Source organism: Euleptes europaea, chromosome 13 (assembly GCF_029931775.1).
Source record: "Euleptes europaea isolate rEulEur1 chromosome 13, rEulEur1.hap1, whole genome shotgun sequence".
Lineage (NCBI taxonomy): Eukaryota > Metazoa > Chordata > Lepidosauria > Squamata > Sphaerodactylidae > Euleptes > Euleptes europaea.
The window spans coordinates 34,611,484-34,629,159 of NC_079324.1; the positions used below are offsets into that span (position 1 = coordinate 34,611,484).

The following is a 17,676-nucleotide window of genomic DNA, read 5'->3' on the forward strand; positions in this document are numbered from 1 at the left end:
GAGCTCTCTCAGCCCCACCTACCTCACAGGGTGTCTCCTGTGGGGAGGCGAAGGTAAGGTGATTGTAAGCCAGTTTGAGTCTCCCTTAAGTGGTAGAGAAAGTCGGCTTATAAAAACCAACTCTTCTTCTTCTTCTTCCTCCCCCCTTGCTCAGGCTGAATGCTTGAATCAAACATGTGTATTATTTTGATTAATTCATTAAACTTTGTTATATTTAGAATACTGTAAGCCTGATTTGTGGAAACACTCCAGACCTATTTGGTCTTACTGTCTGAAATGTGGTAATGGGGTGGGGGGATTGGTAAGCTTGCCAGCCCTGGAGCACAATAGCTTGAAATAGTGAACTTGTGCTAGATTGCCATTGTGCTAGCTTATAGGAGCAAAGCGGGCAGGCATAGCAAGCAAGAGATTCTCGCCTAGTCGATGGAAGTAGGCGTTACCCAGTTTGTTTTTGGCATCCCTGGGGAGCAAGGGGACAGGGCAGTATTGCCAAGCATCAAGTTGGGATGGCTGTGGGGGGTTTTCTGTACTTCCGGGAGCCAACCAGAAGGAACAGGGAATTGTAAGTCCATTCCTTCACATGTCCCATGATGCATTAGGACATAGAGAAAGAAGTGTGAACTTGCTGTGGTAATGGTTTGGTTTGCAGCTGCCCTTTCCAGAATGTTATGTTTCTCTAACTTTTCTTCCCTTTCTTTCAATAAGTATTCTAATTTAAAACCCTTAATTTAAATTTAAATACTAATTTAAATACTAAGCAGGACTCAACTACTTTACTCACTTAAAATAGTCTTTTTATTGATGTGATCCAATGAAATTAGGTGTATATATGTGTATATGCAAGTATTACAAAGTCTTAAAATTCAGTAGCAGTGTATACAGTAAAGCAAGCAAGTTCTACATACTATTCAGTTTTAAAATCCAATACTTAAAATATAACAGTCTGATTTAGTTCAAAGTATCTAATTCACACTCTAGAATAATATATAAGTAAATCCATAAATACCAATTCTGAGACCCTCAGTCCAAAGAACTTAGAGGGGTCTGAAATTCTAGCCCTTTCCCTGCTCATATTTATACTGTTTCAATCACCTTGAAAAGGGGCTGTCTTGGCAAAGTTATGTAAGCTGGAGCAGGGGGCTTTCCACCGCACATGCTCTGTTGCTCCACTACAGACTACCATATAAGCACTTCCAGGAAGGTAAGCATACTATTTCATAAACTGTCAGTTTTGAGTTTTGTTATATTCTATATAACTATTTTTACCATCACTCTCATCTCCAGAAAAATACGTTAAGATTGAACCTATTCATTAATTTCTACCATCATGTCTTCATGTTAAAATCTTAAAATACAATATATTGTGTACATTACATCATTACATCTTAGTCAGCTTAATATGCCCTTGCAGTATAGAGTGTGGAGAGCATTTCTGCACTTGAAGTCACTGAAAAGGCAGGAAGTGCTGCGAACACTCTGCTCTGTTGTCTTTAAAAACGCAGGAAGTGCTGTGAGCAAGTTGCTCTGTAGCCATTGAAAAGGCTGGGAAAGGTCCTTGAAAAAGGCAGAAAGTGCTGAGAGCAAATCTGCGCTAACACTGAAATCTTTGACAGAGTAATTCAGAAACATAAGCCTCTGGCCAAGAATATCCAGGCTGTCTTTCCTTTTAAAAGGAAACTTAAGCCTCTGCTGTGTAGTTTGGTTTTACATTGAATACTACTGCATATGTACAACTAATACCACAGTTCCTATGTTCTAATATGTCAAAGCCTGTAACAGGTTAATCTCTGTGTTGGGAAAAGGCAACAGGTGAAGCAGCCCCCAAAGCTAAAGTATAGGCAATGTCACATCCTTATCATGTCTGCCCTCCCCAGGACTCTGCAAAAACACTCCTATTTATTTTTCACAGGGGCTAATTGACTGAGCCCCAGATGTCTTCTGCAGCACTTTAAAGGGAGAACAACTTTGGACAGTCGAGGGAGAGAGGCCACCTAACTGAGCCCAAAGGGTGGGCTGTTTGTTTGGCAGGCGACTGATAAAAGTTGTCTTCCTGGAACTGCTGCTGTCTGTTCCGGTTATATCTTTGCAAATGCAACACCAGTGCTGATTGAAGTCCCCTTTGCACCCATAAGCATTTGCTGGAAGGCTGGGAAATATTTGCCTCTTGCCACACACAGTTTAGCCACCTGGATTGTGAGCACAACAGGCTAGGTAAAATGTGTGTGTGTGTGGGGGGGTGTCTCCTCTGCATCCAGTGAGCATACTGTGTTGGTGGTACCTTAGTGTGTGCTTCTTCCTTTTCAGCCTGTTTCTTTGCTTTGAAAGGAGAACCTTCCCACTGTAAGGGGATCTGACCACAGGTGCCTCTTTTAGCACTTTAAGGGGTGGAATGACTTGGGAAGTAAAAACAACTTGGAGAATGTCGTTTCACTAAAAATAGCAGCCAGAGAGACCCTGTGACTTGCCGTTTCTTCATTTCGAGGGCTGGCCGGCCCTCGAAGCAGCCCATGACACTTCTGGCAGTGAATGACCCGCTGGTTTCACTTCGCCCCTCCCAGAATTGGAGGGTGGTGGTACAAGAGCCCTTTCGTCAACCAAGCCCAAGAGAAACAGGGAGAGGGAGACTTTAAAGACAAGTGGGGAAAGGGCATCTGGTCAAACACAGGATTAACCCAGAACGTCCTCTGGAGAGTGCTGGGGAGTGCTGGCCGAGAATAGCTTCTAAGTGCACGTCCCCCACAGGGTTTCAGGGACTCCCAAACCTGCTCTTCAGGTTAAGGTAGGTGCAACTAATCCAAGGGAGGGGAGATGGGATGTGCCAAATGCAAAGCCATCGGTTTGGGTGGTCAAATGCAGTATTTGAAATAAATGATTGGTTACAGCCAAGCAAAGAGCAGGAAAAGCCCCAGTACTGCTAGCACCATTGGAGTAGGGGCTCATCTGAAGCCTTGCCTTCCTCCCTTTATGGATCAAGGGAAACTGATTCCGTGTGCTCTGACTTTGGCTCAATTGCTTTGCAACTCTCATCAAGCCGTTTGTGTCAAAAACCTCATTGCCAGTCACAGACAAAATGCAACCTGTGATTTGTGTGACTTCTTATCAGGTTTTCTCTGGGGGTGGGGAAGGAGGGATGGTGAATTTGGGGGGAGCCTCTTCCTCATGGTATTTTTGTCTCACCTAAAAAAAAAATACCACAAAAGGGATCCCTTCTGTAAGGCTGTTTACTTCTTGTATTCTTGCTAAATTGGAGATTTGGGGTTTGCCGGAAGCAAACTAGCCTGTGCCTTTAACAGAAGCTTGACCTGCAGAACTGTTGTCGAGGCCTTCCATTTGTAGTATCCCTTGCGAATGACTTTAGATCAAATTGCTTTTGAAGGCTACAGAGTAGTTAAAGAAAATGACAACCCCACTCCTCATATTCTTTATTCTTTGAAACAGAGTTTAGTGTAGGCCGTCATTGCTGCCCTGGTCTCACAGATGGAAGAATCCCCAACAGCAATACATTCCATTGGTCTGTCTTCACTTAGATGAACAGTTTTCCAGGTTTTATGCAACTCAGAAAACATTTAGCCAGGTTTATGAGCCCAGGTGTGGCAAGGATGACAATGAAAATAGAGTCTTTCCTTATAAGCCAATGTCTAAGGCTGTGTCATGGGTGCTCTCATTGCTGTTATTATCCACTCTCCTGAATAAAACAGTTTTCTGTAAAATTTGTGGGGAGGGAAGGGTGATTTAAACCACTGGGCAACTGGGCTGCAACCTCATCAAAACTGGGTTGCCCCAGAAGCATCATAGTTTGGAAAGCAAGAGGGAGGAAGGAAAAGCGGGGGGAAGAGGAGGACAGCTGCAGATGAATATAGAGTGCTAAATATAGTACAGATAGAATTAAAAGTTGGGTCCTGTGAAGTTTAAAGATGGGTAAAGACGTAATCTTATTTTGAAAGCTGGAGTTAGGATCCTATTATATGTTCTGCATGGAAATCCTGGGACATTGGCTTGGGACGCCTTTTATGGTAGGTGGGGGGGTGTCCTCTAAATCTGATGTACACTACAGGCTAACACGTCTGAATTGCCATGTTCTCTCATAGTCCTGTGAAAAGCATGCCAGAGATCTGTTAAGAGTAGTCACGAAACTCGCCAAACTACAGTTCGCAGTATCCTTTCGGAGAAGCCATGACAATTGAAGCTGGCCTTTACTCAACACACAGTTTTCCCTGTGGTTTGGCATCCAAACTGGAGGGCCTTTTTGGAGGTGGGGGGGAATTATCCACACAATTTCTGTGTGCCCTCTGGTGGTACATTATAGGAGAAATGTTGGGGGAAATGGGGGCTGATGGAGGAAGGTGCACAGAAAAAGTCCACATGGAGGGTCCCCGGCCGCTGTGCCTGCCTTTGTTTTCACAGTGGCAGTGCCTGCAAAATGGAGAACCCTCCTCAGAGAGGCTCAGTGTGTGGAATGGGCAGTTTAAGCTTTCTTGGCATGGAGGTAATGAACATTACCTGATATTTGCTGCAGATTAAACTCCTATTAAAGGAACAGTTACAGGGATCAGTCTAAAAGTTGGCAGCCCTAATGTGATTTGTAGTGTAGGTAGGTAGTGTAGTGTAGTGGTTAAGAGTGGTGGTTTGGAGCGGTGGGCTCTGATCTGATGAACCGGGTTGGTTTCCTCACTCCTCCACATGAAGCCAGCTGGGTGACCTTGGGCTAGTCACACTTCTCTTAGAGTTCTCTCAGCCCCACCTACCTCATAAGGTGTCCGTTGGGGGGAGAGGAAGGGAAGGAGATTGTAAGCTGGTTTGATTCTCCTTAAAAAGTAGAGAAAAATGGCATATAAAAACCAGCTTCTCCTCCTCCTCCTCCTTCCTCCTCTCCCCTTCCCATGTATGCCCACACAAGAAAAGCGCTTCTGTTCAGGCATGTATGACATAGGTTACTGTAGGATAGAAAGCTGAAAAGAAATCTTTGAAAATTGTACATACATTCTAGCCATTGTGAGATTTAGAAGCAGGGAAGGAGAGAAAGCATCATTTTTTGTTTGCAAATTTGATAAAAACAAACAAACTCCCAAGGTAGAAATTGCATTTAGGGAAACTCTTCCAAAGTTTGGGCTCTAAGGAGCAGCTGGAGAAAAGCTTGCTCCATATATAGAAGGGTTCACAGTAAAAAAAACAAACAAACACAGAAGTCAGCTCAAAGAAGGCACTCAGGGTTAGTGTTTTACGCCGCTCCGCTGTGGTCTGTGTGCCAGAAATCACAATATATTTTGGAATGTGAATTAATTGCCGCCCAGCCAGACAGCTCCAGAAAGGAAACGTGCCTTGCTGATTATGTTCTGTCTGTGACATTGTACCTGGGTCAGGCTATTGGGGTTTTGACTTTCACAAAGCAAATTTGGGAAATGAAGTGGAGAGACTAGGGGGTTGTGATTGGGCAGGAAAGACACGATATCACCTGAGGACACACCGTCTTTGTCATCACCAGATGCTCTTAAAGGGCTAGTGCTTTTCAACAAGCTGGGAAAGCTCTGACGAAGCACGTGCTTGTGTGGATGTATCACATATAAACAACCCGAAGATATATCAGTAAAACCACAAGCCCGGAACTGCATCTCGTGGTACCCGTGTGATTCCTTCTCACTTTGAATCCCCTTAGTTCCCTTTCCCTTCCAAGATCCGTCCTAAGCGTGTTCAGCTACAAGGAATGCAGTTCCTGCCCCTGTTTATCCTTGCTTCTACTTCCTTCCCCTCTCTTTGTGGTCTTCCTGGTCTTAGATTTTAGGCTGCAAACATCTCGGGGCAGGGACCTCCCTTCTTGTATCGCTGTATGCACATTGATGGTGCTGCATAAGCATTTGGGGCTATTTGTAGCCTCCGTTAACTAGTGACCCATCAAATTAAGCAGCTGCCATCTCTAGCAGCCTCAAGAACCCCGCCCCGGCATGTTTTCCTCAAGTGCTCCCGCAGGCTGCAGTGCATGGCAAATGGGTTGTGTTCAGCTCAGCTGGTCACAAATTGTACAGGCGCAAACCCTTTTGTGGTGGGGGCACCGAGAGCATTCGCAGCTTAAGAAAGATCAGCACCAGAAAGTGTGGTGGCTTCACTGTTGTTTGGTTTTAAATTGTGTGGCTGGTCTACATACATTTTCCTGGTGGCACTGGCAGGAGAAAAATCTCACTGTGGTTTGATGCCAGGGCTGGTTGATCCTGTTGCTATGTGGTGCCACTGAAGCAGTGAATCTGTAGTTAGCTGGGCTAGATGTCACAGCTATTTCTATCTGTTTATCTGTCACATTTTAATCTTGATATTTCTCCAAGAAGCTCTGGATGGCATACATGGTTCTCCTCTCCTCTACCTTATCCTCACAGCAGCCCTGTTAGGTAGGTCAGCTGAGATGTGACTGGCCGAAGGTCACTTAGTGAATTTTATGGGGATTTGCGCTCAGGACAAAATAAAAGGAAGGATCTTGTTACAGGATCTTGTGTAGATTGGCCCTGGGATACCACTAAAGAGAATCTTGGCATTAATTCAGATCCTGAAAATCTTGGCTCTTTAGATTCACAATTTTATTTATTTAAAATATGTGTATCCCTCCTCTCAGCAGTGCTTTTCCTACAGAGATGAAGCAATATATAACATTAGCATGATAAATTGACTCACAACTAACGTAGCAGTTAAACAACTTGAGGACAGCTGTTTAAGAAAACCCTTGACAACATAACGAGAAAATCACAGAAACCAATTTAAACTACAAGATAAATCAGTAAGGACCAGCCAGTGTTAAATGCAGAAGTCAAGAAAATCAAACAAATCATTCAAAAGAGATGGCCATCAAATTATTAATATAACAGTCTAAAAATAATAATAACACACACAATAGGGACTCATTTCCAGAAATTATTTGACAGGCAGGGGAGAAGTCTCGATGTGGAAGGAAGACTCAAGCCTTCCTCTCCCAAATTCACCCCTGATAACCCCAAAGGGCATCTTTATTTTCCTCTTCAGGAAAAAATATCTCATTACTTCGTGGAAGTATTTGGCATTTAAGAGGAATATGATCTTAGTTTTGGAAACCACAACTTTTGGCCACATCTCAAGTTGTATCTCCAAAATTAGAGCTTGCCAAAATTACTCGATACAAAAAAGTCATTCAGAAATTTAAAACTCAATAATGAGCAGTGTTTTTTTTAAACTGAAGTGTCAGCCAGTTTCCAGCTCTCATGAGCCCCATAGCAGAGTGTCTTCTCCTTGTCACCTGCAGGTTATCTCCATAAAAGAACAGAAGTGGTCCTCCATGAGGAAGGCTGGTGCTAAGGACTGCCCATATAAACTCATTTCATATGGTGTTTTTTTTTTAAGTAAATGGTTTCAAAATGATTGTTAATTGATTTTGTAACCAGCATGAGCATCAATCCTTCTGATGGCTGAAATATCTTTTTTCTGTTTTAATTCTTTAAAAATGTTTAATCGAGACACGACAGGTCAACTGAACAGATCTTTAACAGCAGGTTGAGTGCCCCAATCATAGGTTCTGCCCAGCCTCGCTTTTATCAATGTCTTCATAGTCTCCCTCTGTAATAATATCTGCGTTAGTGGCAGCATAAACTCTATTTTTGTAAAAAGGCAGTTTCCTCTGCTTCCAATCTCAACATTCCCACAACATTCACACAAGAGGAGGCCCGTAAGCGCTTTAGCATCATGTATGAAACCAATGTATTAAACGGGATCTGGAGCAATTTCTGGGAAGCATGTAGGTCTATGAATATGGGGTTACAGTAGTGGATGCCACCCTGGGAGACCTGAAATGGCAGAGGACAATTCTCCTCCTGAACCTTTCACAGGTGTTCAGAAGAGGGAATTTTAGCAAATGCGGCTTCTCTCATTCCTGCATGACAAGCTGCAGCTGCCCAGATTTGATAAGCGCAGTAGTCTTCATGGTCTTGTCACCAGGTCTTGTCTCCCTCAAGATTTCCCCATTTTAGGGGCACAGTGCCTGAAATAACCAAGTTCCAATAAGAAGCTGCAGTTTTGAATTAGGGACCAGCAGGAGTGGGAGCAGGCGCTTAACCCTTTCTCTTCTGGCTCTGACTTCCTCTCCCCTTCCTTTAGTTTCAGATGTGCCTTCATCCCAGAGCAGATGGGAGACATATCCACATAACATATTGTTTGTGGGAAGGGCTGTGGCTCAGTGGTAGAGCATCTGCTTGGTATGCAGAAGGTCCCAGGTTCAATCCCCGACATCTCCAGTTAAAGGGACTAGGCAGGTTAGGTGATGTGAAAGACCCCTGCCTGAAACCCTGGAGAGCCGGCTGCCAGTCTGAGTAGACAATACTGACTTTGATGGACCAAGGGTTTGATTCAGTATAAGGCAGCTTCATGTGTTCACGTGTCTCTTATTAAATCTACAGAAAGAGGCTTCCAACTCTGGCAGGGGAAGAAAGAGGGTGGGGGGAAAGAATAATCCAATCATGAGACATTCCTCCCCCAAATCTGTGTGAAATTTTTGCCCTAGAAGATCCCTAGTTAGATTTCCCTGACGGTCGGAGGACCAGAAGTGATGCTTTTTAATGCGTACAGATGATTCAATGGAGCCCCCCCCAACAGTCAGCAATGGATGGGGAAATTCTTTTTCTTCTCTAGAAGTCTGCTCTGCTACTTGGTGAATATCTACATTTATTTGGGCAGGTGTGCGTGACCAATAAAAGACACCAGTCCTTTTAAGATGCTTGGTTAAACAGGGGGGCAGGGGGAGGTGGTTTGCGGCATCCACCCCCTTCCCTACACCCCTCATTTACTTGTGCTTCATTCCAGCTCTCCCTTGAAGTAAAGCCAGAGCACCCCTCCCTGCCTTCATGCCATTGCCCCAACAGGTAGCACCTGCTTCACCTGGGGGCAGGAATAAATGCGAACACAGCGGATCACCCGCTTCCTTCTTCCTTAAAGAAATCCTGCACGGATCCTCCACACACCCCTCTCTGCAGTGTAACCCTCCATCTGGGGTGGGTGGGTGTAGGGAGATTGCACACTCCCCTGTCAGCCCACTCTCCCACCCACCCCCTTCTTTCCACAGAGTGGGGAGGACAGAGGCGCGTGTCTGCATGTAGGGCAATCTGCCTGCCAGTAACATCTGGGGGGTGGGCTAAGGCTCTTAGGAGTGGTGGTCCACCCCTTCCTCTCCTGCTTCCCGGGGAAGGTGGGGGAGAAGAGAGGGGATTTCTGGCAGGAGAGCGGAGGCTGCTTTTGTCTCTTGCCAGTCTCCCAGCCCCGGGGAGGAGGAGAGGGAGAAACTCCATCCTGCGGATGTCCAAGGCAACCCCTTCTTCCTCCTTGGCCCCCTTTCTCCCATCTAGGCAGGAGAGGCTTCCAGCAGCAGTCCAGGCGACAGGCTTTGGGAGTGCTGGCGGTGGGCTTTTGAGCATCCTTCTGCATCAGAAGCAGCCAGCCAGCCAGCCAGGTTGCCTTTGGCTCTTTTATTTATTTCTTCCCTCTTTCCCCCTCCCCTCTTCTTCCTTTTGCTTCTAGGTTTTTTTAACCCCCTCTCCATCCCCCCCTTCCCCCCCACCCCCCAAAAAAATCTCCTCTGACTGCCCGGTTTCTGGTAGACCAGCCGGAATCGCCACGAGGTCTCCTGGGGGGATTTTACAACCAAACTGGGATCTATGAGTGGGAAGGTGATCAAGCCAAAAGAAGAGAAAGATGCTTCGAAAGGTAAGAAGAAAACAGACTGTAACCCCCTGCCCCCGCCATGCAGCCCTCCCCTGCACAACATCCCTTTTGTCTCAACACCTACCTTCCTCCAGAATCTCCTTTGTCTTTTCTCACCCTCTTCTCTTGTTGACCTTTGGGGTTTGGGGAAGGGGGGTTAGTCTTGACAAATAAAATAGTCCTAATTCTCCCCCTCCCCCCATGTACACATACCTTGGAAACATCTTGGTGAAAGGTGTTTTGTTTTGCTAGATCGTCCCACTATCATTAATTATAAACGGGGGGGGGGCTTCTCCTACACTGCAGTGTCTTCCTAGCACCGTCTGTTTGGGATTCTTTTCTTTTGTGTGTGCAGATCGCATGGGCGCATTGCTTGCAACCGTGCTCTGGCAGAGGCTCGGCTATTTCGAGGCACCAGGAGGTGTGGAAATAAATTCTGCCATAAATCTCTTTGTTGATTTGTCGGTAGTAATTGGAGCTGGGTTTGTAGAGGGAGGTGGCTGGGGAGCGGGAGACTGTGGCTTTTTTATTGGGGGGGGGCAGCAAGGGTGGCCGGCAATGTTCACCATGCGTGGCTTGGCCAAAGGAAGAAGTGTTCATGTGCCTTCCCATGCTACTTCCGTGGGCCAGACGTCTGAGAAATGCAAGATTTCCAGAGGTTACAAGTGTTACAGAGGGAGGAGGGTCGTCATGGCAGCTCCTTCTCTCGGACCCCCTGCCCTCAGGGAATGGCCTGTACAAGAGGGTGCCCAAGCATGCCTGGGTCTTGAGCTTCTCGAGTGGCCCATCTACTGGCTCAACCTTTCAGCCACTTTGGGGAGACGACAGGAAAGGGCTGCCCCTCGTCTCCTTCGGGCAAATGAGGCTGGACCCTGACTTCAGCCCTCACCTGGGGAGGAGCCCATACAGTCTGCAAAGAAGAGGGAGGGTGCTTGCAAAATGCACACCTAGAAGTTGCACGCGTAAGCATAGGGGTGCGCGATGCTCTGCATCTGTCGGGCTTCTCTCCCGTGCTATTTCCAAGCTGTGGACTGGCTTTCTAGATGTATACACTGGGTAGCAATTGCCATGGAGACGAAATGGGTGGGGGGGGGGAGAGGAGGAGGGCTTGGAGAGAGAAAATTGCTAGTGGATTACTTTTCCCATACAGCTTTGTAGCACCCAAGATTAGGCAGAAGCTGCAGCTACCACTTGTGCCCAGCCTTGGGAAGGGGGGCAGGCGTAAAAGAGGGGGGGAAGTGATAGGTACCACCGGGAGTCAAGGATGCTTCCAAAATGTCCCTCCTGCTTCCTTCAGAAGGCTGGCGTAAGGCTTCCCTTTCCCAGTCACATTACTAAATTTAGTCCACACACATTCGGTGCAACAGACTCCAAGCCCTGCCTTGTCATTGCAGAGCAATGACAAACACAGAAAAAAGAAAGTTGTGTTTTAATTTTTGATTGTGAAAATAAAACCTACTAAGCCTGTAAGGCTTTTTGGGGGGGGGGGAGGGGGCCAGTTAGAGATTCTGTGCCCAATTTTGTAGCGGTTGGCAGGCACAGGCTCCTGCACCATGAGCAGGGCCGGTGCCAGTCATTTTTGCTCCCGAGGCAAGGCTAACGACTTGTGCCCCCCCCGCCCCCATTGCTAACCAATTTTCAAAAAAAATTGTAGAAAAAATTGTAGAAAAAATAAAAGCACAAAACTTTTTATAAGATGTTATAATTAATTATATTCCATAGCACTGTTGGGGTACTTATCTTAAAGTAAAAAATATATACATTTTCAGTTGCGTTTTTTTCCCAAGACACTAATCTGTTTAAAACGGTGCCCCTCGAGCCAGTTCTGCGCCCCTCTGAGGTCTGCGCCCTAGGCGACTGCCTGGTTCACCTAATGGTAGCACCGGCCCTGAGCCGGAACTGGCATTTCGACCCGGCCAGGGTCTAACATTTCCATTTCCCTTCCTGATCCACGACAGTTAAGCCCAAATCCTTGGGGGTTGTAAGCGGCTCTTTTCCTGCTGGCTTAGACTGGGCTCAATTCTGGGGGTGGGTGGGAGTGGAGCCCTGCCTCCCCAGTGCTTCATTGAACCGAGCTGTAGATAAGGCAAGATGCTGCAGAGGCTGTTTTGTTCTTAAGTTATAATCAGGACTCGGTCCCAGTTGAAAACCGAAAGCAGTGCAGCAGTAAGGCGTGTTTCGACAGACGTTGACCTCTGTGTTGTCACAAAGGACTGCCCCAAATACTTCAACAAGTGTGTGTGCGGGGTGGAGGGGAGAACGGGTTTTGATTCATCTTCTCAGGTGACGTGTTTAGGAGGGAGATGTTAATGTGGAGAAAAAGGCATTTATTCCAATGACACAACTTGATTCACGGCTGTGATTCAGTTCTGACACTTGTTCTCTGACATCACTTTCTTGCCACAACTTCTTTGTTTCCCGAGGAGTACTTCTTGACTCATGTGAAAACCATTGTTCTCGTTCGTGGAGGTCTTTGTGTGCATGTGACCGTGTGTGTGTGTGAACTCTTCCGGCTCCATTTTTATCTGATATGTTCCTCTGGATCCTTTTTTTTATCTTGTAGCCTTCTCAACGATGTCTTGAACTGGTTTCTGTGGGGTAAATGGTTTAGCCGGTAGTGGACTTGGATCAAACAATACTGTTTTTGCCCAACAAACATTCTTACCTGACTAATTTTTCTTGCTTTTAATACAACATTTACCGTACTCATCTGTAGCTGCTGTTTACAGAAACATGAATTGAAATAATCTCTATAACAAGCTGTGTAGGTAGCCAGGAACCTGCTAAGGACTTCTGTGTTGCATTTTCCCTTTTGCATGAATTCTGGGTGCAGCGAAGAGTCAGAGGGGTAGATTTTCTCAAGTTTTCCAGGTTTTTTTTTCTGTTTTGTACTGTCACATTGGTAATATAGTATCTTACATCCCCCCCAACTGTTTGACTTTAAAAAAAAAACTTTAACATGTGCTCATTAATAAATCAAATTTTGTCATACTTTAAATGTACTGTAGGCGCTCCGTGTGTGTGTGTGTGTGTGTGTGTGTGTGAGAACACATCTAATTTGATGGCCATTATGTGATTTCCACATGAGTGTCATCCTGAGAGTTATTTTCATTCTTGAGGCTTTAGGGAGACTTTGAGAAGCTTCCCATTCCAGCAGCTGATCAGAAGTTTCTGGTTCCAGCTGCTGGCCAGGTCCTTAGCTGATTCGCTGCAATAGTGCTGTTGTATCAGAGACTCCCGGGCCGTTCACAGGCATTCACCCAGTTTGATCTATAAAAACCAGAGCCCCTAATGGCGCACTTTCTGGCCTCTGTGCTAGTCATGAAAGCAGCGCAATGGAGCCAGCCACAAGCCAAAGGAAGATTTCTGCAAACCTGAGGCAAACCACAGGTATGCAGAAAAATATGTTTGCTCCTGACCCTCTTAATAGGGAGGAAGTAAAAAACAAAGAACCTATTCTCTCCAGGATCAGAGGAACATGCCTATTATCTTGGGTGCTGTGGAACACAGGCAGGGTGGTGCTGCTGCAGTCGTCTTGTTTGTGGGCTTCCTAGAGGCACCTGGTTGGCCACTGTGTGAGCAGACTGCTGGACTTGATGGGCCTTGGTCTGATCCTGCAGGGCTTTTCTTATGTTCTTATGTCTCTGTACAGTGCAATTGCCTGGCTGTGAAAACTTGGTGACGTGGAAGGTAGGGTTGGCAGGTCCCTCTTCGCCACCGACTGGAGGTTTTTGGGGCGGAGCCTGAGGAGGGCAGGGTTTGGGGAGGGGATGGACTTCAGTGCCATAGAGTCCAATTGCCAGAGAGGCCGTTTTCTGCAGGTAAACTGACCTTTATCAGCTGGAGATCAGTGGTAATAGCAGGAGATCTCCAGGTAGTACCTGGAAGTTGGCAATCTTAGTGGAAGGAGCAAGACACAGGTGCGCAAAGAAGTGGCTGTGGCTCAATGGTAGAGCATCTGCTTGGCATCCAGAAGGTCCCAGGTTCAATCCCCAGCATCTCCAGTTAAAGGGACTATACAAGGAGGTGATGTGAAGAAAGACCACTGCCTGAGACCCTGGAGAGCCACTGCCGGTCTCAGTAGACAATACGGACTTTGATGGACCAAGGGTCTGATTCAGTATAAGGCAGCTTCATGTGTTCAGACTCATTACTTTGGACATTCATAAACCTATGTTATTTATACATCTCTTGGCACCACTGGACTCTTGTATGTTGGATAACTAGCAGCTGTATGTCTACACAGTCCATTTAAAGTGACATGAGGTCACTCTGTGTCTCTGTATGTGTGATGGCCCATTTAGACATCACTGTGTGGGCGGGCTCCACTCGGAATGGGCTTGCCTAAAATGAACTCGTTTGGACTGGATGTGGATCAGGCCTGAATTAGCTCCCTTTGAGCTCCAGATCATCTCTCTTCTCTGAATGACATCACTGGGAATGCAACAAAACATGCAGATCTTCCTTCCCTGCCCCCTTTCCCACCACAGCAACAAGAAGGCCTGCTGGTGTGGCCCATAGGCAGCAATAGCATTTTGGTTGCCAAGACCCCTGGGACAGGTTGCAACAGCAGCAGCAGCCTTTCTTGTTGCTGACAACAATAGCAAGCTTCAGTTGAGAAGCAGTGAGCATTTTTTGGAGTACTGGGGCTAAACTGATGATGAACCAAGTCTAAACTTTACAGAAATGTGAGCTCCAGTCATAATTAGCTGGGAAGTTCCAAAGTGTGCACTTTGAGTTGCCTAATTCCAAATCTTGGTTTCATTGTTATGTTGCAGTCATCAAGTGATGACTGTGCTTCCGAGAACTAGTCTCTAGTATCTCATCATTGTTTGCCCTATCTGTAAAATGGAAGCCCCTGGTAAAGACCAACAGTGCAGTAATATCAACAGTGGCATTATTTCTGCAGCACTTTTTTATATTATGTACTCAGTAAAAGGTGTCGTATGTACTCTTCAGTATTAACTGATCTAATGGACAAATTCCTCTAGAACTTTGGTCTATTCACACAACCTGGGACCTTTAGATTACTAGGGCAATTTTAGGGCAGTGAAATATCATTGAAACTGAAGTAGCAGAGCAGCAGTTGCATTGTTTTCTTGTTCAGCCAGGTTTCTTATCAGTACACTGCAAGGTGAGCTGAGAAAGGATCCGTGTTTCACTGCTGCATGCTGTTGTAAGTAGTGGGTTCCACATACGATAGCTAGCACCTCCACTTTGAAAGTAGATGCTTAGAGAGACTTATCTCTACCCACAACCTTGAACAGCTGCTGCTAGCTGGAGTAGATAATACTGGGCCAGATGAACCCATGGTTTAACTTACTGTAAGGCAGTTTCCCATATTCGTATACGTAGTTAAAAAATCGCCTCCATCATACTTGGAACAAGTGGTCCCGGAAGCCAAGTGCTGCTGGCCCACTTTCACTGTGCTAACCTTCTCCTCTCAAAGATTGTTGAGCTCTGAGGGTTTTGTGGTGGTTGTGTTAACTTCATCTGTGTGGACTTGGTCTGGAAATCATGCTGGGAAAGTAAAAAATCCCATTGACCTTGCACAAGCCACAGGAAAGGCTTAAAAGCCAGAGTGGTGCAGTGGTTAAGAGGGGTGGACTCTAATCTGGATAACTGGGTTTGATTCCCTACTCTTGCACATGAGCAGCAGACTCTAATCTGGTGAACCAGGTTGGTTTCCCCACTCCTACACATGAAGCCTGCTGGGTGACCTTGGGCTAGTTGCACTGTCTCAGCCTCATCTACCTCACAAGATGCTTGTGGTGGGGAAGGGAAGGAGATTGTAAGCTGGTTTGATTCTCCTTTTTTAAAATGTAGAGAAGTCAGCATATAAAAACCAACTCTTCTTCTTCATCTAAAACAGTCTTTTGGGATGTGAGGCATAAAGATTGATCTCTACCTGCTAGTTGTAGTAGCTTTCTCTCCTTCCCCTCCACTATGCAACTATTAAACCAATATTGGGGCAATCCATACATGAGTAGAATTCTTGCGACTTCTGAGTGACATAATTTTTCTGCACCTTAGGGTTGCCAGTCCCTCTTCACCACTGGTGGGAGGTTTTTGGGGCGGAGCCTGAGGAGGGTGGGGTTTGGGGAGGGAAGGGACTTCAGTGCCATAGAATCCAATTGCCAAAGCGGGCATTTTGTTCAGGTGAACTGATCTCTATTGGCTGGAGATCAGTTGTAATAGCAGGAGATCTCCAGCTACTACCTGGAGGTTGGCAATCCTACTGCACCTTCTGTAGACCATTTAGGATCTAATTTCTTTTTGCTGCCTTGCTGGTCCCAAGATAATCAGCATTTGTACGACATCATTATAGAGCCTCATTTGGTAAAGCAAAGAGACAAGACTTTTTTTCCCCTAGCATGCATGGCTAAAGAGATCCAGCAGCGTGGGAGCTTCCGTGAAAGGAATTTCAGAGAAAAAAGCTGATACATCCAAGAGTATTGCAGCCAGGGCTGTGTTCTTTGAACTTCAAACATCACAGGCCGGCTTAGAGCATGGTGATAAGCCCGCATTATCAATTTATGGGATGGCCATACCCGTCAAAAGGGCAGAATATCAAGTTTCCATTTCAATTAGGACTCTCCCCCCTCCCCCTGTAAAACTGTAGCAGATTTTTCCAAGGCAATGGAGCAGTTTTTAATGTATGAAGCAAAGTCCCTTGACTGATTTCTGAAGAATGCTGTAGCTGGAATGGCCATTGGGTTCCCAGAACTCACCTGGTCAAGCCAAATTCTAGGCCGAGCAAACTGGATTTCACATCCTGTATTTAAAAAAAAAAGACTTGAGAAAATGTGCATAATTTCCCTTAGCATTACATGGTAAACACAGATTACAAGGTAAAATTATGCTGCAGTTAAGTGTTCATTGTCGGTGTTTAATCTCCCCACAAGCTCAGCGCTATGAAAGAACCCCAGCTGAATGATGGCTGGAAGAGGACTGGGAAGGGAAATTGGCAGGTGGTGGTTGGGGGGACAGCAAGCCTTCCTTCTGCCCATCGATTTTCTCCCAACTGTCCCCTACATCAGCATCTTGTGCTACTCAGGTTTGGCAGCCTGTATTTGCTAAGGTGGGAGGGAAGGCTGAATGGTATAACCGGATCTTGCCAGATCTCAGTAGCTAAGCAGGGTCAGTACTTGGAAGGGAGACCACTGATGAAGGCTCTGCAGAGGAAGGCAATGACAAACCACCTGTGCTTCTCACTTGCCTTGAAAATCCCTTGCTGGGGTCACCATAAATCAGCTGTGACTTGATGGCACTTTACACACATGTTTACTAAGGTAACGTGTAGGGTTGCATTCACAATGTGAGTTTAGGGAGAGGAGTAAGAGAAAACTATACAGTCCTCCTCGGGCTGTAAACCTTTGTCGGTAAGACCATTTTAGTCCATGTATCTTGTTTTATCTGGCCAAGGGCCGCAAATAAACTATCTATCTATCTATCTATCTATCTATCTATCTATCTATCTATCTATCTATCTATCCCTCATATGTAGGGTTGCCAACCTCCAGGTACTAGCTGGAGATCTCCTCCTGCTATGACAACTGATCTCCAGCCAATAGAGATCAGTTCACCTGGAGAAAAGGGCCACTTTGACAATTGGACTCTATGGCATTGAAGTCCCTCCCCTCCCCAAACCCCCCTCCTCAGGCTCTGCCCTAAAAACCTCCCACCGGTGGTGACCTATCAACCCTAGTAACATGCCATTTTGAGTCACATCATGCCAGAGCGCTGATCCCATGCCATTCCCTGCTGCAAGGCTTGCTGTGCTCCCTTAAGTCTAAGCAACCTGTTAGTCAGGGAAGTTGTTCAACTTCCCAGCTAGCTTGTTGTTCCTGCTGTCTGTGGAAAACCTTAGAGGCTGGTCCTTGCCAGCCCGTGGACATGCCGGTTCTGCACTCATGTGGAATTGCAGAATCAATGTAAACCTGGATTTGTGGACCTGCCCTTGGCATATGAATA

At 46.0% G+C, this 17,676-nt stretch overlaps 1 protein-coding gene across 3 annotated transcripts in view; it reads left to right on the forward strand.

Moving 5' to 3' along the window:
- The first annotated feature begins 9,559 nt into the window (after nt 1-9,559).
- FGF13 (fibroblast growth factor 13) overlaps nt 9,560-17,676 on the forward strand; it is a 250,457-nt gene continuing 242,340 nt past the window's right edge. For 2 of the 3 annotated variants that reach the window (XM_056859937.1, XM_056859941.1), the window contains exon 1: nt 9,560-9,705. In XM_056859937.1, the coding sequence (XP_056715915.1) occupies nt 9,657-9,705 (49 nt within the window). In that variant the 5' untranslated portion in view covers nt 9,560-9,656. The remainder of the gene's footprint in view (nt 9,706-17,676) is intronic. The other variant, XM_056859940.1, reaches the window with a different exon arrangement.